General features: G+C 29.2%; 6 protein-coding genes across 7 annotated transcripts; 2 read left to right on the top strand and 4 right to left on the bottom strand.

Annotated features, from left to right (window-relative positions):
* Nucleotides 1–3,258: 3,258 nt before the first annotated feature.
* On the top strand, nt 3,259–7,579 carry LOC106793981 (alanine aminotransferase 2). 2 transcript variants are annotated; one of them, XM_014761327.1, is made up of 5 exons: nt 3,259–4,153; nt 5,703–6,029; nt 6,129–6,573; nt 6,661–6,929; nt 7,026–7,579. In XM_014761327.1, the coding sequence occupies exons 1-5, from the start codon at nt 3,839–3,841 to the stop codon at nt 7,302–7,304; spliced, it is 1,635 nt and encodes a 544-aa protein (XP_014616813.1). In that variant the 5' UTR covers nt 3,259–3,838; the 3' UTR covers nt 7,305–7,579. The 2 variants fall into 2 exon arrangements, with proteins under 2 accessions (XP_014616813.1, XP_014616814.1); XM_014761328.1 differs by lacking the exon at nt 3,259–4,153 and adding an exon at nt 5,560–5,601.
* Nucleotides 7,580–7,655: 76 nt separating this feature from the next.
* On the bottom strand, nt 7,656–11,047 carry LOC106793982 (cysteine sulfinic acid decarboxylase). The gene is made up of 2 exons (XM_014761329.1): nt 10,432–11,047; nt 7,656–9,168 (listed from the first exon to the last, which is right to left on the bottom strand). The coding sequence occupies exons 1-2, from the start codon at nt 10,639–10,641 to the stop codon at nt 7,792–7,794; spliced, it is 1,587 nt and encodes a 528-aa protein (XP_014616815.1). The 5' UTR covers nt 10,642–11,047; the 3' UTR covers nt 7,656–7,791.
* Nucleotides 11,048–12,815: 1,768 nt separating this feature from the next.
* Nucleotides 12,816–15,418, bottom strand: LOC106793983 (brain protein I3). Its single transcript, XM_014761330.1, has 3 exons — nt 15,191–15,418; nt 14,645–14,808; nt 12,816–14,523 (listed from the first exon to the last, which is right to left on the bottom strand). The coding sequence occupies exons 1-3, from the start codon at nt 15,258–15,260 to the stop codon at nt 14,392–14,394; spliced, it is 366 nt and encodes a 121-aa protein (XP_014616816.1). The 5' UTR covers nt 15,261–15,418; the 3' UTR covers nt 12,816–14,391.
* A 626-nt stretch (nt 15,419–16,044) lies between these two features.
* On the top strand, nt 16,045–20,216 carry LOC106793993 (activating signal cointegrator 1 complex subunit 2). Its single transcript, XM_014761344.1, has 14 exons — nt 16,045–16,234; nt 16,373–16,450; nt 16,585–16,745; nt 16,860–17,244; nt 17,491–17,714; nt 17,788–17,973; nt 18,048–18,203; nt 18,286–18,379; nt 18,450–18,620; nt 18,687–18,809; nt 18,882–19,009; nt 19,093–19,288; nt 19,401–19,590; nt 19,777–20,216. Exons 1-14 carry the CDS (start codon nt 16,193–16,195, stop codon nt 19,914–19,916), a joined length of 2,274 nt encoding a protein of 757 aa, XP_014616830.1. The 5' UTR covers nt 16,045–16,192; the 3' UTR covers nt 19,917–20,216.
* On the bottom strand, nt 19,314–21,776 carry LOC106793994. The gene is made up of 4 exons (XM_014761345.1): nt 21,392–21,776; nt 21,196–21,303; nt 20,936–21,110; nt 19,314–20,850 (listed from the first exon to the last, which is right to left on the bottom strand). Exons 1-4 carry the CDS (start codon nt 21,397–21,399, stop codon nt 20,344–20,346), a joined length of 798 nt encoding a protein of 265 aa, XP_014616831.1. The 5' UTR covers nt 21,400–21,776; the 3' UTR covers nt 19,314–20,343.
* A 106-nt stretch (nt 21,777–21,882) lies between these two features.
* LOC106793995 (DNA-directed RNA polymerases I, II, and III subunit RPABC2) lies at nt 21,883–23,197 on the bottom strand. The gene is made up of 3 exons (XM_014761346.1): nt 23,052–23,197; nt 22,807–22,959; nt 21,883–22,447 (listed from the first exon to the last, which is right to left on the bottom strand). Exons 1-3 carry the CDS (start codon nt 23,078–23,080, stop codon nt 22,237–22,239), a joined length of 393 nt encoding a protein of 130 aa, XP_014616832.1. The 5' UTR covers nt 23,081–23,197; the 3' UTR covers nt 21,883–22,236.
* Nucleotides 23,198–24,230: the final 1,033 nt, after the last annotated feature.

Genomic DNA, 24,230 nt, shown 5'->3' with positions numbered 1-24,230 from the left:
TATAATGGGTAGGTCAGTGTAGAATGTTTCTTCTGCATTATCTGTGATTACAATTCTTGTATAAATTTAAAAAGAAATGATTGCATATTGTTGAAAAAGAAAAGAAAAAAAAAAAGAAAAGAAAGAAGGAAAAATAACTTTTACTTTGTATGTTTCTTATATTATAATATTACGTTGAAAAATAAATAAATAATTGAAATTGATTTTTTTTTTATTATCTTTCTAATTAGAAGAATGAGATCCTTGATATTTTCAGAATATATTATAATAGATTGTGTGTACATATGTATGTCCTGCGTAAACTGAATGGAAGAAAACAAATAAACACTGGCTGACCCGTTAATGATAATAATTATATGTTAAAAATTCTATAAATAAATAAATATATATATATATATATATATATATACATATATATATATATATATATTTTGTTGCAATCGACTTTGACCTGGGCAGGGTTCCAGTGTGTCCTATATAATACTATTATTATTATATAATATATCAGTATTTTGTGTATTTTTTTATCAAGTTGACAAAATAATAATTGTTAATATATTGTGCAAATATCAAACAGATACCGTCCAAGAATAATAAACTATAAGGTTGACGATTAAGTTTTCCCTATACCTGAAAACATTTGGATAGAATAGATGATAATTGTAGTCTAGAACAAACCTTTTGCTCTTTTTTATATATATATATTAGACCATAACAGGGTGTCTCAAAATATTCTGGCATAACTTTAGGAATAAATTTACCCATCACGTTTGCTTCATCTAAATTCGTTGAATTTTTATTTGTGGGAGTATCAAATTTTTAGTTTACTACATCTTGATAAAAAATATTGAACGTAATCACTTTGAATAGTTTCTATATATGAAAATTATTTAATAATTTATATAATACAAAAATTTTTTTGCGCTATAATTTGGAAACATGTGTACTGAAACAACCCTGGAAGTTATGTTCATATATTTTGATTATTGAAAATTATTAATTACGTTTTTCTTTGGGCAATTTTGATAATTTATTTATAAAAAAATATCGTAACATTTTTTTTGAAAAATAAAAACTAAAAAGAAAAGAATAAAAAGAATTTCGATAACTTGGGCACAGTTCGATTGATACTTTTACTAATAATAATAATAATATTAATAATAATAATAATAATAATATTGATAATAATAGTATTAATAAAAGAACAAAAATTGATTTGGTGATTTACCTATTTTATTATTTTTTGCTTTCTTCCAATGAATGTTTTTACGATAAGCTGTTGATTTTGTCTGTAACGTTAAATATTACCAATGAAACTTATATAAGATGTGTTCTAAAAATATGTTTAAGCAATATGATTATTTGTCAACACTTGTTACACGAAAACTTGTTTTGCACTCAACAACCAACAATATGTCAGAATAATCGGCCGTATTCGCCAAGGACAATTGAAAATACTTATTTAAACAGGTAAATATTCTTTTTCTTATTTTACAGTCTTATATCTAATTAAATAAAATTTGTGTTATACATTCTTATCTTTTAATTAATGCTTACTTTAGCAACATGTTTGCTTGAAGAGAGATTAGAACAAAAAAGAAATGAAAGATACAATGCACTATGGTCTAGTAAAAATAGTTATTTATCTAATTAAGATATTTTTGTATTTTTATTAAAAAAAAGAACAAAAAAAATGTATAGTTCACAGTCTAAAGAGTACGACCTTAAGATCATTACCGACACATTCTCATAAGAAAACTATTTGTAATTTGATTTATATCAAAGTTGAAGATCCTTTATGCGCATACTCCGTTCTGCAGTGTCCGTTAAATGAAGAAAATTTGGACCAGTGCCGTTTGGTACATCATCAACGAAAGAGGCAAGTTAAAACATTTAGAAAATTGTCTCATTCTTCATATAATATTTAGTGACATTCCGATTGTACGATGTCATCATCGTAAATGAATTGAAACGTTCACAAAAATTACAACACTTATTATTTTATTATTATTATTATTATTATTATTATTATTCAACATATTTTACGCGACCGAAGTAATTAATTGATCGGTTAATAGAGACATTAGACGAGTTTGAAATTCCTTAAGATATACATATTAAACAGTGTGTCAATAGAATTTCAAAACAATAACGTGAGATAATTATTAGCCAATAAACGTCGGTAATAAAAATTCACTCGGTAATGCAGTTAATCGTGTTCTCGATAGTGAAAGTAAAATTTAGTTCGATATATGCCCGCTAGGGGAAAAGATTTTTTCGAGATTCCAAATTTTTCTTTTTTATTATATTTCTGATAATTTTTACATATATTAGGTCGACTCTACTTTAACGCAACGATTACATACGCGAAAGGATATTTCTTCTCAAATTATTTTTATCTTCTTCCACCGTGAAAGAGTGAGTCGATTTTTATTCATACAACAAAATTTAACTATCGAAATTCAAGAGTGTAATTTTATATATCTATCATTTAAATATTTATTATAAAATTAATATTCGCTGAGACGATCCAAATAACACTTGTTTACAAGTTATCGGATATTTAACTGGTTGATCTTGAATTTTTAAATATCAAATATTATACATAGAAGTAAAATCTGATACGATTATCTATCTATAGGTAATATGTGTTATCGAACCGGTGCATTAAATCAATGCACCAATGTGATTTTATTTATTTCTATCTTTCATACTTTTTTTTATCTTATGTTAGATGGAAAATTCAAGATAACCGAGATTTAGTTATCGATAATATAACAACGAGTTAATTTTATTATTAATGCATATCTTATCTTAAATATTTAATTGATAAATAGATATTCGCGGTAACTCATAAGCTTGTATTCAGATATCGACTTTACGTTATAACGACGTGCTAAATTTCATTTGTTTGCTAAACAAACAAGTAAGAATAGAAATTTAACGAAACAAAGTTCGCCTTAGTAACAAATAAGAAGAATTCGATGTAAAATCTATTATAAAGATTTTTAACGATCATATGAAATGTGTGGATGAATGGTCATATGGTTGGCTTGTAAGTCCAAATAAAATTTCAAAAAACAACTTTTTTATCTCGTAATCTTTCTTATCTCAAGTAAAGATTAAAATTTATCAGACAAATAATTTCCATCCAATCACGCGCGCATTCATACATTTCGAAACATGAAATAAAAATATTTTTAAATAAAAAAAAAAAAAGAAAAAAAAAATGATTGAACAAATTGATTTTTTCTATAGGGTGTAACAATAAAAAAAAAGGAAACAAAGTACCAGAAGTATCTCACCAATGACATAATATAAATGAATGTTACTTAAGATTACGAAAAGAAGTTGAATTGTTTTTAAAGTAAATCTGTTAGAGAAAGAGAGATAAAGTATCGATAAATGAAGCGTCCTGTTCTTAGGTAACAATAAAAAAATAATAAAGAAAAGTGGGTAGTGGGTGCGGAACGAGAGGAACCGAGCGTTGAACGGAAAGGAACGAGGCGAGCCGAATTAAAACGAAGTTCAGCCGAAGTAACACGGAATTGCACGGTTCTATATTGAATATGTGTTGGTGGTGATCATCGTGTTTGGTTAACACTTTGTTGTGTGTTACGACCATAAGCTATATAACACACGCACGTTAAGTGCTTAATATACGTCAACGTAAGAGAGATAAAGAAGAAACACATAGAGCAACAATAAGAGAGAAAAAGAGAGACGAACAGAGAAAGAGAGAGAGAGAGAAACGTTGGAACACTCGCGTTACACGCACACACACACATATTAGAATACATATATTCCTAGTTATAGGTGAAAAAGATACTTGAAAGAGATGTCAAAAAAAGGAGTTGTTATGGCTGCAGCGGGCTGGCCCAGAGCATGGGAACGTGGGGGTCTAATAGGTGCAGGGGTAGGAGCTGCTGTTGGAAGGAGAGCTAATCGTTCGCGTCTGTCGAGTATAGGACCGATAGTTCTGCCGGTGGCTGTTGATACGACGGTCATGAGTCGCACAATGGCACGCACTGCTTCTAACAACATGAAGGTCCTTAACGAGGATAACATTTATGAGAATATCAAAAAAATGGAATACGCCGTGCGCGGTCCTTTATTGATACGTGCCAACGAATTGGAAAAAGAATTGCAAAAGGTAAGAATTCCTCCGTTCCTTTTGTTTATATATATATATATTTTTTTTTCTAGTTCCTTTTTATTGTGTTGTAATTGATTTTTCTTTTTAAAAATTTCATTTTTATACGCGAGTAAATATTATAGTCGACATAAAAAGGAACGATAGTCAATGAAATCAACGCGAATCAGAAAGAGAGATAGAAAGATAGAAAAGTATTGAAAATCGTGAAATTAAACAATTGAAGGGTGCATTTGCAAAAAGGCGGTAACAATTTGAACGAGTTTCTAATTTGAACCAAAGGCGCCAATTTTCAAACGAGAACCTTTTGTTAATTCGGATTATCTTACCGTCCACAATGATTGATGACGCATAAAACGGTTACCGCCATTTTTTTTTTCTTCTCATCATCGGTGTACGCATTTGCGTGGATGCATGCGTGTACTCAACCACCTGTCACATTTTCTCTTGACACTTTTACGAAGTCTTTCCTCTTTAATACTTATCGAATGCAATGTTGATTTTGTTCGAATTTAATTCGTATATGTAATGGAAATAAAAGAAAATATTCAATCGATTCGATTGTACACGTAATTCTTACGTGTATGGATTAGTTTGACGCGGGATATAGAACTATAAATAGTTAGATACTTTTGCGATATTGAAGGAGAAATTATGCACACAGCATTCGTAAATATAAAGGATTGTACGATGATGATGCACACTCACGAGCGGTCGCGTGATGACGTTTAGCTAATTTTACGTCAATTCTTAACGCGTTTAATATTACTATTTCTTCTTGCTTTTAGGTTCCAAATAAATGCGTAGTTGTATCGTATAACATATTAGCAATATTCTCTTATTATACAATAATATATATAATTATAATATAAAATACATCACAAAATTAATTTCTCAAATATGTATATATATACAAAAATCACAAAAGTAACTCATATGTTTCTAAAGTTTTTCAATACTGGCAATGTGATGTCAAATACAATAATAGTTTTAAAACAAATCCAGAAATCAAAATCTAATTAAGTAATTTCCATCACACAGGAAATAAAAGATAATAATGTATTTCTTCTGAGATAACTGAGTTTTGAAATCGAATTTTATCAAAATTGAAATGACTAAATGTAATTAATAGAATGTTTGACCATCAACGAAAATACAAAATATCTACTATACACGGAACATTATTTCGAAATACAAATTGAGGATTAATATTATGAACCTTTTTTTTATGAAGATAAGCTATCTCGCGTTTATATGAACTTTTGTTTTAAATTGTTTTTGGTCACTTCTGAATTACACGTGTGAAATTCCCATATATTACATTGTATATTAAAATTAAAAATAATTCCATATCAAACCATAATGTAAGCTATACCTTATGTAACAGGTAATCTATTTAATTAGATACATCCTGTATAGTCATGGAAATATATACTACATATATATATGTAAATATATTAGTCATGCTATTATAAATACTCTGACACATTATTTTCTCTGTTAAATAATTGAACTAATTTTTACATTGCATTTTATTTGTTGGTACCAGGGTGCTAAAAAACCATTCAAAGAAGTCTTGAAAGCAAATATTGGAGATGCCCATGCCATGGGACAAAAGCCTATAACATTTTTACGTCAAGTATTAAGTTTGACCACGCTTCCGTCTCTCTTAGACGATCCCAGTTATCCGGAAGATGCTAAATCTCGTGCTAGAGCGCTTCTTCAAGCGTGTAAAGGAAGCGTCGGTTGTTACACCGAGTCTGTGGGAATGGAAATTGTTCGTAAACATATAGCGCAATATATTGAAGAACGAGACGGTATACCGAGCAATCATCAAAATATTTTTCTCGGCAATGGTGCATCGGATGCCATCAAAGTATGCAATTAATTATACAATATATTATATTCCCTTTTTTATTTTTTTTTTAATATTTCTTACAATCATTTTTGATCATTGTATTTCTTATAATTCTAGTCCGTCCTGAAATTATTTGCTCAAAAGATTGATAACAAACCAACAGGAGTTATGATACCGATTCCACAATATCCATTGTACAGTGCAACTATATCCGAATTTGGTCTTGGCGAAATTGGTTATTATCTGGACGAAGATAATAAATGGGCATTGAATATTACCGAATTAGAAAGGGCGTTAAACGAAGCGAAAAAATGGAGTAATCCTCGTGTGCTAGTTGTAATCAATCCTGGAAATCCAACTGGTCAAGTTTTAAATCGGTCTAACATAGAAGACATTCTTCGATTCGCTCACAAACATAAACTTTTCATATTCGCGGATGAGGTTTATCAAGACAATATATATGACAAGGACTGTTGTTTCCATTCGTTCAAAAAAGTTGCTGTTGAATTAGGACCGCCTTACGATCAAATGGAATTGGCCTCTTTTATGTCTATATCAAAAGGTATCATAAAAAAAAAATCAATAAATTTATCACTCATGTTATTTGTAATACGTGTAAAAATTCTAAAATACATCTTATTTCTACTAGGATACATGGGAGAATGCGGCATACGTGGTGGTTACGCGGAACTCGTAAACATTGATCCAACAGTAATGAAATTATTACAAAAGTCAATTTCAGCCATGTTATGCCCGACCGTTTTAGGCCAAGTTGTGTTGGATGTAGTAGCGAATGTACCCAAACCCAACGAACCATCTTATGCAAAGTTTGAAGAAGAAAAACGTAATACTCTGTTGTCTTTAGCGGAAAGATCGAAATTAGCTGTAGATATGTTGAACAGTATTCCAGGTTATAAGGTATTATTGCAATTGTTTCTTTCTAATATCTTTTGAAATTGTTGTTTTATACGCGAGATTATCCAAAAAATTAATAATCATCTTTTTTATTTACAGACTAATCCATCTATGGGTGCGATGTACGTGTTTCCACGATTTGAGATCCCACCAAAAGCCGTAGAAGCAGCCAAAGCTAAAGGCCAAGCTCCGGATCTCTTCTACGCTTTTAAACTATTAGAAGAAACTGGAATTTGTGTTATAGCCGGTTCAGGTTTTGGCCAATTACCTGGAACATATCACTTCAGAACAACCATTTTACCGCAAAAAGAAAAGATGAAAACGATGTTGACTAGTCTAAAAGAATTTCATTTAAAGTTCCTCAAAGAGTATAGTTAAAAACAAAAAAACTAAATTGTTCGATGCATTTTATCCTGCACAAACATACACGTATACGCGTGAAATCATATTTTACTCGGACCCGACACTAACATCACGTTAAAACTGTTCGTTTGTGCTTGTTACATTGTTAATGAGTACTTGTAAATAGAAGAGTAAAAGTGCAATTACATTGAAAAAAAAAAGAACAAAAACAACGAGTATCAGTCATCGTCTCGGTTATACACTATATTAATATTTACTATTTATCAATAAATGTACTATATCTAAAAGTTCATATTCAATATTTTACAACTTATATTCTCAAACACATAAATATATATATATATATATATATTATTTTTTAGATATTATATGCATATACGTATTTATCTATACTACGAGATACGTGGATCTAAGAAAATATTATTTACACGAAACGTAGATAAAAAAAAATAAAAAAAAAAATGGAATTTTATACTTTGAGAAATAATTTGAAGAAATGATTTCAGAGATCAGAGGATAACCTTTCTATTTCATCGACAAAAAATCTCATGTCTGCTCTAGTCAGTCCAGAATTTTGTAATACAAGCCTGAAGAAATTAGGAAGATTGCGTAAGGATTGATACGTGATTAGCATTGACCCTTTGCGGACCATACGCTCCTTGATGACCGGAGCAATTTTATGCAAAAGATTGGACAATTGTTCGCCTTTTAAATGACGTTTCGATGGTGGCGTATACCAAAAACAAACGTTGGTACATTCGGGCTCGAATATGAGCTTCCATCCCTCTCGTTGGCGAATGTAATCCGTAAAACATCGTGACAATTCGAATACGCGATCAATGTGTTTTTCAAAACCGTTTGTACCTTTGGCCTTCCACATTAACCAAAATTTCAATACGTCAGCTCTTCTGCCGCATTGAACGTGTTTGTCACCTGAATCGTAAGAAGTATCGTAAAACTTGTCAGGTTGAAACAAGTAGCTCGCTTTGGAGGCATGTGCCGATTCCAATAAACCTTCGTGGTGTACCAAAAGGGTCGAACATTGTTGAGGTGCTGCGAGCAATTTGTGAGGATTCCAAGTAATCGAATCTGCCAGTTCTATACCATCGAGCAAGAAACGATACTTTTTCGACATCAATGCACCCCCACCCCAAGCTGCGTCTACGTGGAACCACATGTCGTATTTTTTACAAATAGCAGCTATTTCTTTAAGTGGATCGAATGCACCCAAAACCGTGGTTCCAGCTGTTGCAGATACCATCAAGGGTACAGCTTTTTGATCCAGTACTTCGTTTATTCGTAATTCCAAATCCTTTAAGCACATTTTACCACGTTCGTCAACTTTAACGCAGTAAACGTTACTGGCCCCGATACCAAGAAAAGCTGCTAATTTTTTAACAGAATAATGAGCATCCTCGGACGTTAATACCACCAGCCTAGAAACCTGCGTCGAACCAGTTTCCTTGTATTCCGGGAATTTATAATGACGCGCCAAATTGATGGCATAACCATTGGCCATAGAACCACCGGGACAAAATATCCCATCGCCTCGACCATTTTCCCAACCAATTATTTTCCTCATTTCTTTCAACACCTCGTTCTCCATCAAAGAAAATACCGGGGATACCTCGTAAGTGTAAACCGAAGGATTTAAAGCATCGGTCAACCATTGACCTGCTAAACCATAAGGATCCACGCTGGAAAAAAGTTGATTGACGAAATGCGGATGACCTGTTTTCACGCTATACTTTATAATATTTCGTGTTAACGATAGTAATTCTTCGTGCGATACTCCGTTCATTGGCAAGGACAAATCTACCAGAGAAGACAGAGTCTTTGGTTCAACCCATTCGACGACTTTCTCATTCCTCAATGTACCCTGAAAAAAATAATCGTTCGTGTAAATTCGTTTATCCAATATTTCCATCATTCTTTGTTATATCTAATTTCTATTTCTTGCATTAAAAGTATGCACAGAAAAACTTCCAATATTAAAGTGTAGATATTCGTTCATTCATTCATTATAAATGTAATTACAAATGTCAAGCTTCAATTGTATGTGTATAGATGTATTCATGTCATTTATATTTTATATGTGATGAAATCAATTTCATCAATCGATTTTCTAATGTACATTAGCTTGTCCTTGTTCTACGATTGTAGAAAGCAAATATATATATATATATATACATACATACACACCATATACATACTTATATACTTTGTATATTACGGAATTACAGATTTTGTGAGTCATGCATTCCACGATATGTAATAAAAACATATATGCGTATGTGTGTACATATATAAATGTATGTGAATTCAAATTTGTACAAGTTTAATTATCGATCTACACAAAAAAATGTAATTAATGTGTATCTCTCGGAATTTTACAACGTAAATTCTCATTCATAACTCGTGTATTAAACATTTGTGTTACCAATTAATGTAGGTCATGATGAGTATAATATAATTGGTACGTATAAGTACTTTTTTTTTTTTGTCAACGAGACGGTAATAATGATTACAAGAAAAAAAAAATAATAATAATAAAAGGAGAGAAAATTGTTCACTGTGCATAAAATTGTTACTTCGGTTTAATCGTCTATGTTTTTATTTGTTTCACTCTGTTGATTACGAATTACAATGATTTTTATAATTTCATATGACCTCAGTCAACATGATAGTTTTCTTCCTAACACGTAAAATGCGTCACTTCCGGAAATTCGAAGACAAAAGATATACTATGCAACGATATATATAATCAGATAGGATTATTTAAGAATTAAATTCGAAATAAATTTTTACAAAAGTTATCTTCACATTTGAATTTTCACAATTTATTTGAATATTAAAGCGTGCCCAATTGTGCATACTCTTTTTTTTATATATATTTAAATAATATAAAGAGTATAAATACTTTCAGATATTATTTTGTTGAAACTATAAAAAAAATTAAACTTTTGTACAAATCTCAGGTATATTTGGGGACTATTTTATCGAATATTTTTAGATCCACGAAATCGGATTTCTAGAAATTTTATTCTCAAATAATTTTATGAGATCTATATATGTAATATAATTAAATAAAACAATAATAAGAAAAAAAATAATTTGAAAAGAAATAATAATAAATATTTACCTCGAAAACAGCTTTATCCAAGACGACGTCGATGAAATTCCTTAAAAATTGTTCGTGAACGATACGATTGGGTAAACTTCCGTAACATCCCTTAACTCGATTAATAATTTCTTCATTATCGTTTGATAAATCATTGGATAAACGTTCGCCAATGACAATTTTCGATTCGTTTGAATTGTTTGTTTCACTGTGTACTTCCTTCGACGACATTTTAAAACCATTAAAAAAAATATTCTTAAAATTAACTGAATCACACGGTTTTCTTTTTTTTTTTATGAAAATCTAAACTTTGTTGTTTTCATATAGATCAATGTATTTTTTATTTATAATAAAAACTTCGTAAATACGTTTCTTTAAGTATATAAAACAACAAGGTTTTCCTCGTTCTAATCTTCTGGAATAAGAGTCCTCACGGGTCTGCTGCCTTTATATATATTAAAGCCTTAAAGACCAAGGACAAAAAACGTTGCACCTCCCCCCCTCTCCATTTTAAAAAGAGAACTACCGCGTTCCGTAGCTTTAGCTTGATTTCTTCCTTGTGGATGGTTTCTCGGAATAATCATTTTACCACTTCCCCATTTTCTTACAATTTCAAAATTAACGGGGAAAAAATTTATATTAATTATTCCAATAAAAAAGTTTATTACTTAATTTTTATATATATATAAGTAAACATCCTTTGAAACTACTTACGCAAAGTATTCGAACCTTCATTTCTTTTTTGTTTTATTTTTTAAATGGAAGACAAAATAAATGATCAATTATTACACATCTATTACACATGGAAGAAACGCGTTAATTTGTAATCAAAACAATAATATTAATTAAAACACTTTATTCTCACCGTACACAATAACGATCGTAATACTTCCTTTTGATCTTGATTTTTTTCGCGTTAATTTTGTTTTCTTTTGTTTTTATTTATATGATTAATTTTCTATGCAATGAATCGTGCGAATGTTTATTAAACTTTGATCTCCTCATTCGGGGTTTTTACGCTTCTTTAACTAACAAGCTGGCAAACTAGTTATGCGTGTGTAACTGACACCGGTAAATGCAATCTTGGTCGCATGCGCGAAAAGTATAAAAGGAAAGGTGTAGAAAGAAAATAACAAAAAATAAAAAGTAGCATAGTTTATAAGAGAACGGTAGAAGGAAAGCCGTTCGTTACAATTTAATTGTAATCAAATATGTTCGTTTGCAAAGATTGATCTAATAAAAACGATTTTTGTGCTTTCTTTCCTTTCCTTTTGATTACTTTATTTGATTATTTTTCTTCTTCGAGATAAATTTATTTCGTATTTTTTTATAATTCAAATTTAAAACTCACCAAATTCAAATTCGATGACTTACCCAGTACCAATAACGAGATGTCATTGTTCAATGTATATCTTAAGGGGTTACATGGGTTTGGGACTTTCAAAAAAATCAATTTTTTTTATCTTTTTAAATTCTACAACTTATCTAGAATATTGTATTAAATTTTGAAGTCAATAGGAGTAATAGTTTAAAAGATAGAGCCTTGAGAAGTTCCACTCTTAAATGGTTCTTTTATCATCACTCAAAATTTAAAACGCGTTTTCCTCAAAACGCTTTTTCTAAAATCGGTTGTCAAAATTTCTCGAAAACTATTTAACCGATCTTAATGAAATTTGCTACACGTCTTCAAGATACTATTGACAAGGACTTGGATGAAGGATTTTTTTTTTTTCATCAAATCGAATTTTAAGAAACCAAAATGTGGTGCAAATTGTAGCGAAATTTGAATGTTCTTGCCAAAAACGTTGCCAAAAATCCAAATTTCAATTTTTTTTTTGTATCCTTCGTCCAATTTCTAGTGTTAGGTATTCATTAAAAGACCCTATTTTTTCCACTGAAAAACCCCCACCGTTTATGAGTTCTGCTGTCAACGCGAAAACACTTTTTTTCGATGGGGTCACCGGAAACGACGTCGCAATGACTGAGTTTAAAATATTTTTCAACCAAAATTTCCGAAAATGTTCTTTAAATATGTATCTTAAATGCTATAAAAAGTTTGAATAAGAATTCCATTTTTTATATAGAAAAAAAAAATTGTTGAAAATATGCTATTTTTTCCCGGTGTAAACCCACGTAATCCCTTAAAGAGGACGTATGAGAGACTTTCGAAAACTAGTCAACCGGGAAAGGTTTTGCTCAATGTTTTAACTTATGACCTTGTTTATTACGATTCAATAATGTACAATAGTAAAAGTATGCGATCGATAACGATCGAATTCCGTTGAATAATATAAAACGTTATTTTAATGAAATACGTAACAAAAACAAAATAAAAAAAACCAATTGCACATTAGACGTATTATATTTTTGCCTTTGATTTTATTTAATCTTATTTTTTTAAATTCTTTTCCTTGTATAAAATTTATTATATAAAACGTATAATATTTTCGTATTGTTTATTATTTATTAATCTAGTTTCCTTTTTTCAAGCTCATTAAATTCCTATATACGAACAATTATTATTGGAAATCCCTTAAATGTTTTATCTGCTCATCCTCCTTTTCGATACTCAAGGGAATTTCCCCATATATCAACGATTGGTAAATACAAGATTTACGATAAGGAAAGGCCTTAACACTCGTTCGAATGACGCACGAGAGTAATTTTTAAATACTATTTAGTTTTTTTCATTTTTTTTTCTATACCACCTTTTACTCCATCTATTAACCCATTTGCATTATGTGTCTACTTTAGTTTTCTTGTCCAAACATTAGCGACGTTCAACTGTCGACTGACCCATATCACCGATCAAATTCTCACAGATAGAAAAACTAATGTTTCTTATGCGAAATAATCCACGTTTAGTGATAACAGACAGTCGCAGTTCGTGGATATATTCACGCTTGGATGTAAATGAGTTAATAAGCAACAAATACCTGGCTCTAAAATTCTATTTTTATCAAAAATACATTTTTAAAAAAGAAAATGCAAAAAAATAAGATTTATCTATAATAAAATAATCTATTAAATCAATTATCTTTTACGTTCACGCGTAATACATTTTAAAATTATATCAGTTAAACTCTTCTACAGTGGGTGATCGGTTAAAAGTTCAGACAGTGTACACTTTTGCTAAAGATTCTTATGTTCGAACAATAAACATGAAAAGATACACTGTATGTAAGATTTGTAGAATTTGTATTACTTTTAACAAACAATTCATACAGCGAATATCGTCTTGGAATGGATTATGTTCGTTGATTGATCAACCACTATACTTTCTTTATTTTATCACAAGTCTGTTAGAAAATATAACAATTTTATTTACTACGTTCCAAGTTATCGACTCTTATATTTTACTATATATATCTATATTAATATTATTTAATAAATTTTATTATTATTATTAATACAGATTTGTTTTTTTCAAAAGAGCACTTAATAAAACTACATATTTATATGCGTAACAATAAAATAGCATGGAATACTTGCATAAGATTAAATTCTATATATATATAAGAACGAATGTCTATCACTCAGCAAACAAAAATTTTGGAGATTCAAGGCCTTAACACCAAATTATATGATTTACCTGATCTACTAAAAACAACAAGTTTGCGTACGAACAGATGATAATCCTAATTCATATAAAATGTATACTTTCAGTTTTCTTTTTTACGTAGCTAAAAATAGGATTTTTCTATTAGATTATTTAATATTAGCACAGCTCTCATTGTATTATATAAAATTGTTTCTTGGAATGCAAAAGCGCATATAATGTTATCATATCTCATTCTTTCAAAAAAAAACTGTTGTTATTTCCTTTTCTTTCCCTTAAAAATATTAACAGCAGGAATCTTTAGAAGTCGCAAATATTCACAGCGATAGACCTTATCTTAGATATTTCTTACAAATTATAATAAACTTTATCTTTTCAACAATATTGAAACAATAACATAGATTTTGAGAGCATCAATAATGTTAACCAAAGTATGCACCGCAATTAGAACAACGACGTGTCTTCAATAAAAGACAACAAATTATTCCAAGCGGAAAGAATAAAATAGCGCATAACAGACCCAAGCATGTATAATCGTCTTCCATAACACCTACCTAAATTTTGGTAACAAAAAAATAATAATTTCAATTATACCTGCCGATGACAAGAATTCCCATTATTTCATAGAACATTGGAAAATAAGTTTTAATACTTATCGAGTTTGAAAAAACTTACTCTACATGCTGGACAACCTCCAACGAGAATTACTTCTGGTACTACGATTGTCGTACTAGGTTGAATGGTTTGAGTAGCTCCATAGGATGGTACATTGCTACCTTGATAAGGAGTGGCTAGCGTACTCGGATAATATCCAGGAGGTGGTTGCCATGAAAAGTTTTCTACAAATATACATTTACTTAATTTTTATTATTCTTATTTATTATAGTTTATATTAAATTAAAAATAAAAGAAGATAATAAACTATCTACGACTTAGTTTTATGACATCATCATGATAAAGGAATGTTATTATCTTATTGATTACAACACCTATTATATTACTTTTTATATCCCACAAAGATTTATCTAATGTGCTAAATTTTGTGCACATATAAGGAATAAAATCAAATATTTCTTAATAAAATAGATTAACCATTAAATAATATCTAAAAATAACCTCTGAATGAAATTTTAGGAAAAAAAAATGTTGAACAATTATGTGAAAATATTAATTGCATTTCGAATCGTAAATAACCTAATTTGTTTGTACGTATGAACATACCCGTTGGCGCAGTTGCAGGAGAATAAGGAGGTGGCTTGTCAGCTGGAGAATTAAGTAATTTGCTCTCCATAATCAAAATATACAAAATTACATATGACAATATCCAACGACCAATAGTATAAATACAATACTAAATCTTAAAAGATTAGGCGATTATATGAACACTGGATGAACGCCCCCTTACACTTCTCTTCAATACATATGTGTATATGTTGCGGCGGGTGTATATGTGTGTGTTTCTACTTTTAATTGCTTGACAGATAGTGCGCATACAAAGAAAAAAAAACTTGCATTCAAATCTTCTGACATTCTTTCAACTCTTATTTTAATAACGAACATTATACAACGAAATAATTATTATAATTATCCCTATATAGTTTTAAAAATCATCTTGTATTTATCTTTCATATTTTTCTTTTCTTTTTTTTCAATGTAATTTGTAAAGATACTTTTGATTTATATATTTGAAAATAATTGTTGAATAAAAAGAAATGTTTTTGTGATTTTATTTAAAATGAAAGATAACTTTTAAAGTTCATCAATTGCTATGATTTTTTATATTTTTATTTACATGTTAACATTTAGATAAAATTACTTTTATGTAAATATATCAATCAAATATATAAAATCAAAAATATAAAAAGATTTATATCTATAGATAGGATATAATAAGCAATATAATATCAAATTAAACAATTGATTATTTATTAATACAATTGAAAATCTTAAGGAAACCTTACCTGTTTTTAATCTTAAGAGAAAATAATTGAAATTAAATCATTTGTTTTAAAAATACGAGAAATGAATTCTTATAAAATATTTCTGATTGGTTAATCTTCGAGATATTGTTTTCTGATTGGTGGAGATTGAAGTGAATAACAGAAATTGAATATAGTTGAAAGAAGTATAGAGAAGAGAAGAATAATTTAGTGAGACTGATAGTGGGTGACGTCGGTTGAGTTTGTTTTACACTATTGTAGTTTGTAATCAATAACTATATTTATGACGGAAAATGTATTGCAAAACGGCATGGAGCCTTTTCAGGTATTATATTTTCTTCAATCTAATGTTTAAACGCATTAATATGATTACTTTCTATTCCACGAGGTTAGAATGTCAATATTGTTGACTTAAATAATAATAGAAATTATTTTTGTTTTACTGAAATTTTTGTTTTTACAGAATCCTGATTGTGTTCCTTTGGAAGACTTGATATTAACAATTAAAACTGGTGGTATTCCAGATTTAGTTCCTGCTTTAGTAAGATCATTATTTCATAATATTGGATAATTTTGAAATACTTCAATGCTTCTTTCAATTGTTTCTATGATTAATAATAATATTAACTTCTTGTGTTATTTATTTAGTATCATTGTTAATGAAATCTGTTTAAGGATGAAAAATGGGTTGAAGAACGATATTTTTTGCATTATGAAGTTCCAAATATTTATGATAGTAATGGGACTGAAATTTTGGGTGCTAAAGAACATTGGATTGAAATTATGGGTTACATGATCGATGATTTAAAATGGGTTCTCACTATTCCATTTTACAGGTACCCATATGCATATCTCTTTCATCATATTCTAATGAATTAATTTAATTTAGAATAAAAATAATCAAATATGCGTTTTGTTACGATTGTTAAATTTCATTATTGTTTATTCAGGTTCTGGTCAAATGTTGTATTTAATTCTTCAATACTAGATGCATTGGTATCTTTCTTGCAAGAAGCTCCACCGTATTATGCTTTAGAAAGTTTTCCTAATGATTCAGAAATGCAAAATACTTTAGAAACACTTCGTCATTATGTACTTTTGATTTTCGCTCGTCTAGTTACCAACAAGGAAAGTCCTACAGAATATATGATGGTTCCATACCTTGGAAAAGTATTGTACGATCATTTTATATTTACCGTACCTATTATTTATGATTTATGCCAATTGTATGGTCGTGAAAATGAGAAAACAGTGTCAAAAATTTTAAATAGTTTGTTCACTATTCAACCATTGTACAATGTTGACATTGAAAAGTCTGTCCCTTATCTCGTTGAGGTAAATAAATGCTTTCTATCATCTTCATTCTATGTTTTGTAACATGTTCGCTACTGTGCAGCAGAGAAAAGATTCCAACCACAGCATGGAAGTTAGTTTTCGCATTGATCACTGTCACAAATATTTGACGCTAAAATATTAATGGAAATTGATGTGTTGCGGATATCTAATACTAGTAGCGAACATGTTAATGATATTATAATGTATTTGTTAGTATATTTATACAAATATTTTCTTTTTATTTAGGCTCTTGGTAACGTAGAAAGAAAATTTCAAGAACGACCTAGCTATTTATTGGATGAAGCTGTACCACTTTTGAACGAACCACCAATTGAAATTACCAAAATTACTTTGTTCTCGTTGGAGGATATGATACTATATGTCTTAGATATATCTTCTACGATTACTATATTTTTAAAAAATTATCCACTGGCAATTAAAAAATATCGTAATGACAATTTCATAAACGAGTAAGTTAATATCTTGATTTAACGATCTATTTGTTAAACAAATTTGATTACTTTTAATTTTTTTTCATATTAGGATAGTTTCTATATATGAAAATACAATACCTAAAATGTATAAAAAATTGAATGAATTAGCATACAACGAAGAAAATTTAACTAAATTTATAGAGCTAAGGCATCGTTTAGATGTTACTAGAATAGAATTATTACATCTGTATCGAACCCTAGTGCATGAGCCTGTGGAGAATATACATCAGAAACTGTAAGATTTTATCATTAATCATTGACTCTTCTCATTTCATAATTTCACGTATTAATGCATTTGTTTATATGTAGTGATACATTAACGGAAGATGAAATAAAAGACCGAGTTGATGATTATTTGAACTTATTAAGTAATGCCATATCGGAAAAAGAATTTATCACAGATTATCATCAATTTTATCCAGTAGGATTGGACTTGGAAGAATTGTCAAAAATTTGCCCTGAATTGTATCCTTGATATAATATCAATGTATTAATTCTTAATCATTTTATTTTATTTATTAATAATATGGACTTAACAATTTATTAGAGATACCATAAAACGTAATTATATATTGCAAGCAGTTTACGCTGCTATAGGGGATTCTCAAATTTCATTTATCTTATCTTCTAATAATAAAAAAGTAAGTAGATCAAAGAAGAAGTAAATGTTTTTTAAAATTTTATGGCACATCTAAGTAAATGAAATTTTAGGAATCTATAGCAGGGCCTAGTAACGTAGAAATTAATCAACCATCGACATCCAAGAATATTTTTGCTGAGAATGTAACACTCAAACCTGTCCGAAGATCATCCATTGAAATAGCTTCTCTTATCAGTGAAGTGAAAGATATTTTAAACGACTTAGGAGAAGGTTTTATTCAGGTTGTATATTTTATTCTATGGTTAAAAAAAAACAATATGAAATTAATATTATTGATAATATTTTAGATGTGCTTGAAACATTACAACTACGATACTGCAGCTGTGATAAATGCTGTTTTAGAACAAACTTTACCTTCGCATTTGAGCGAACTAGATTTTTTCTTACCGTACATTCCACCAGATACTGAGGTATTTATAAATACACTTAAAAGAAAATTAATCTAATATTTTCTACACTTACTTCAATAATGTGTCTTATAGGAAGAACCTGCACCCGAAGTAGTAAATCACGATATTATTTCGGAAAGACTTAACGTATTTGATAATGATGAGTTTGATATTATGAATAGAGACGATATCGATATGTCGAGAATTCATAAAGGCAAAAGGTAATTATAGCATAAAATAAAAATTACGTATTTCTGATATACCACCTAGAACTACATATTTTCTATTTTTTTTTTATATATAGAAAAGATAAATACAGGAATATGAATGAATTATTAAATGATAAATCAGAAATTAGAAAAGTTTCTGATATATATAGAAAGTACAGTTTGGTTGTTGATAATTACGACGATGAGTACGATGATACGTATGATAGTCATGATGTAAGGGGTACAACGCAAGATGATATTGCAGAATCTAGAGCTTTTACTACTCCTCGGGTTGGTTGATACATTATTTGGTTTCGTATAATAATTTTGTTATATTTCGAATATTACATGTATTTAAGATACAGATTTGTCATATTTTTAAATAATGGTTTAATGACGACAGGTGCTGTTAGCGAAAGAGAAAAATATAACAGAATCAGAAGATGAGAATGAATCTGACAGTGAAAATGAGAATAATTCTAACGGAGTTAACAATAAAGATAATTTTGTACAAAATCCAGCAGAGTTGCGTGCTAAGGCTGAACAGCGAAGACAGGCTGGACGAGGCAAGAGACCTTCAAACGATGTTGTCGGTAAGAATTAGAAATATTTTCTATATCTAATATTATATCTAATAATACATAATACAATATCCATTTAGATTTTTTTGTAATATTTAATTTTTTTTTATTATACGCTAATCAAAATATTTGTTCTAAAATCAAATTACGATATTAATATTATATATTACTAAGGTTTACACTACTTATATATTCTAGGTAAACCTAAGGGCCAAGGGCAAGATAAAGAAGTTACTATTAACAGAGATAAGAAAAATGCGCATAAAGCTACACGGGCTAATCACAATCGTCGTGCAGGTGCTCAATGGAAACAAAGACACGGAATGATACATTCGTGAAATATTTATCGGAATATTTTCTGCCGATAAAAAAAAAAAACAAATATCCATATATTTCCACAATGTAAATACTGCCAAAAACGTTTTAGCGCTAACTTTCGTACAATTATTTAACTAAATGATTTACTTTTTAAGATACAATTCCKTACAACTTATTATGTATGTTGTAAACCTTAGCGAGAGAAAAATTTATTTGGTTGTAATATAGTTTACGAAAAATGCTTATAGGCATCATCATCATCCCTCCCCAAAGCCTTAAGAATAATTTTATGGATAAAGATAATGGAATTGTTAAAAATACATTTTGTATGATTATTATATCCTAGTCTTTTATACTGCTAGCATTTTTATATATCTTTGCACGATGGAATAATTAAAAAGTTATTTCTTTTGGTATTAAAAAAAGAAAAAAAAAAAATCCTTGACATTAATGATCTTTCACGATTGTTAATCCTCTTATTCTATTAATTTGACTATTAATCGATTGCTGATATTCTTCTTCTGGTATCGCACCGCTAGGAGATTCAGAAGGATTATGTATAGGCATCAATTGCGTAAAAAGTCCTGTTGTGTTACCGTAATAATCTAATTGTATCATTATCAGAGCATGTATGCTCGGTTTGATATATTCCAGTCTTTTGTCAAGAAACATTGGTAAATCTATAAGTAATTGAGCATGTAATGTTTTCAATTCCTTAGCAGCTGCTTCCTCCATTCTACGTTCTCTCTCCAATTTGGCAATATGACTTGCTGTTCTGTCTTTCTTTTCTTGCAACTTTTTAACGCGATTGTAAGAATATTTCCAAGCGGTTACCAACTCCTCTCTCTTAGCTATCGCTGCAGCGATCAATGCGAATTCATCTCGCAACTTTTTTAAGGGATCTATGAAAGTTTTGTGACACAATGCAGCCATTTCTTGTACGGTTTTACCGACCTGTTGCAAATGTCAAAGGAAAAGAAAAGAAACTTGTTTCGATAACTCGACAATTGAATTCACGTTGCATGTTACCATTACATACCTGTGTAGTAATCGAATGATACTCTTCGACGATTCTCCTAAACTCATCGCTAATATGAGTAAGACCGCAAGTAGTTAAATTCATGCTCAAACGTTGATCAGCTCGATCCAAATTAACTACAGCTTGGAGATACTTTTTCATTTCTTTTGTTAACTTTCTTATTGTATCTTCAACACTGTTGTAAAAATTCATAATAATATAAATACGATGAAATGAGAATTTCTTTTAAGAATACTTATAAGAAGAGAAAATAATCATACTAGATCAGTCTCTGTACTGCAACATCCAGTTCTCTATCCTCAGCGTGAGAAAGTAGAGGTTGCGCTGGACTTGGTCTTAATGTCAAATGATTTTTTTTAAGCGGGTTCCTAATATTATAGTAAAATTTTTAAATACATTGTTTGAATACTTTATTAATTATTATTATTACATTCATAATTGTGCGATTTTACTTACCACGTCATGTTAAATCTCGAAAGAATGAGGTTATCATATTTTAAATTCTCTTCGACTTGAAATTTTCGTTCACACGAATATGACGCAGTGACAATGGAATTTCGATGTTAAATTCTCCGATAACCCGAAACATTTGGAGATGTTTATCGTTCTCGTTATCGGAACTGGAAACCGATAAGATTCAAGATTATCTTTTCTTTCATAGTTTCACATTTTTCACGCACAAGTTCGTAATTAACTTTGTATTCATAAACGATTGACATTATTTTCTCGAATTTGTAAGATGACGTCTTAGCAATCGATAATTCCTTCCTTTTTTTTACCCTTTGTACAAATCTTACGAAACATTCTAACCTATAGTATTTCGTGTAAGGGATTTCGTTCGAGTTCGCGCATGCGCACTTGAATCTATCAAATTTATCTCTTTTCAAATTATTATTGCATTAATAAGTTGTTCGAATCTTTTTAAATACAAATTCTTGTTTATTAGAAATTTATTTTTTATATTACAGTTCGTTCAACTTATCATTTATATTTCTATAATTTCAATTATTTACATAATAATTTGTTAATATATTCACTATCAGTGTCACATGTCTGTAACTTACTGATTTTCATTGAGATCCCAGCATTGAACATTTGCAATTATGATTGATGTGAACAATAAATTTTAAGCTATTGAAATCACTTTTCCGCTTCACAATAGTGAATGTATTAATATTGACTAAGTTATCGGAGGATTATAGTAGCTTATTAATCTAACGAGTAGGAATATTGAAAAATGATACAGCTCCTATTATTTCTATCCAATCTAAGATTAAAATATTGCTTAACTATTTTATACTCTAGTGATCTATTATAATTAATTCATCAATGCCCCAATCCTCATAACTGTTATCCGGTAAATATCGCCTAATGACGATAGGAATTTTTCTCTGTTTCAATTCTTTCATAGCGATTTGTAAAGGATCAGTTTCACCTTCTAATTCAACCATTACAGGAGCGCACATTGCTATCTGTAACGCTCTTGTCCCTAACACCCGTGCCCGTTCATATCTGCGAAAGAAAATATAATTAATTAAAAAATATTATTTTTGTTCTCAAACTATGAATTGTTCCTCTTGTTTTAGATTGAATTATTATTATAGTAACAATAATGATAAAGCTATAAAACAATGCATTTAACAATGTTAAATATATTTTTATAAAGTTGGAGACGACGAAACACTGTTAAAAAGAGGTGAAAATCCTTAAAGAGCGAAAGAAAGACTAGAAAAAGGTTTAAAATTTAGATCAAATCTAATAGATGAGTTAATTATATCTATGTAATAAATATGTGTTAATATCTGTATTAATTATTATGCTTTTAAGCCAAGCATGGCTATTAATAAGTAAATAAAGAAATGAAATTTTACTTTGTCATATATCTTGTGGTTATTCTTTTAGATCTTTGAACTCCTCCAGATGCTTCACCTGCAGCTAATAATTCAATATTTTCACCATCTTCCTCTTGTGCTTCCAATTCTATATTATCGTCATCATCAACATCATCGAAATCATCTGCAACTCTAAAACAATTTTTAGGTTATGCAACGAATGCATTCTATTCTTAAAAATAAAAGAATAAAGTATCAGGAAGAAAAGAATTATTTGTTCTTACTCGTCTCCGTCGAAATCCTCGTCAGCCATAATTATTATTTATACACAAATTACGTTTATTTATATTGAACGTTTTATAAAATAAATTTGCACAAAGTATCTTGATTGTTGACCACTAATTGAATCACTGGTAACTATTTATAGTTATGTAGTTAGGATTTATTGTCAAAAGAGATCGCGCATGTTGCATTGACTCTCTAAAGAACGTCGGTAAAGTAGATTCTGTTTAAATTTTATAGGGGAAAAAAAAAGAACTATCGTAAATTATATCTATTTCTATTTGTATAATAATTATTTTTTCTTTTCTTTTATATTATTTTCAATTTCTTCTTATAAAAATGCAATAAATTAATATTTAAAATGATTACATTATTGATCAACAGCAGAAAAAAATGAATAAGTGCTTTTAATTGCTCACTAATTCCTCAATCAAAATCAATAAATTGCTCACTTTTTATTAATTCATTATTTAATTAGTTATTAATAATTGAAAATACAAAAACAAATTTTCCCATTTCTAAGCAAAGCAATGAAGTTTTGTATTGTTTTTTGTTTTCAATTAATTGCTCGCTTTTTGCTTACCCAGCTCCTCAACTTTTAATTATTAATTATTTAATTAGTTATATATAGTATAGTTTTATTTAAACAATTGTATCAAAATTGCATTGACACTAGCATCAATTAATTAACAATTATTTTAATGCACTAATGCACTTTTGTTATGTTACAGCTAAATGTTACTCTAGAAGTTATCTCTGTGCAGGAGCATTAAAAWAATTACATAAAAATTAAAAGAATACCAAAAGAAGAACGTTATAATGTTAAATTTTATTGATTAAGTGGATTATTGATTTTATACACATGCGCAACGTTAGGAAAGTCATATAAACAACATTGAATAAAAGTAATTTGATAGAGGACAACATCTCATTTCAACAGTGAATTTCGAAGGGGACGGTACATGCATCATATATTTCAAGCTTTTAAACAGCAATAGATATTTCTATCGATTAATTAACAATTATTCTAATATTCTAATGCACTCTTTTTATATTTCAGATTGTTTAAACACATACTATGTATGTACTGGTTTAAAAATTGCATACTTATTAACATATTTTAAATATAATATAATTTCGATGTGATATGCTTTTAGATGAAAATGAATGTTAAAACAAAT

Source organism: Polistes canadensis, unplaced genomic scaffold, assembly GCF_001313835.1.
Source record: "Polistes canadensis isolate GaletaPanama2010 unplaced genomic scaffold, ASM131383v1 scaffold_21, whole genome shotgun sequence".
NCBI lineage: Eukaryota > Metazoa > Arthropoda > Insecta > Hymenoptera > Vespidae > Polistes > Polistes canadensis.
Note: the sequence above shows the minus strand (reverse complement) of the source record. Positions and strands in the feature narration are given on the sequence as shown.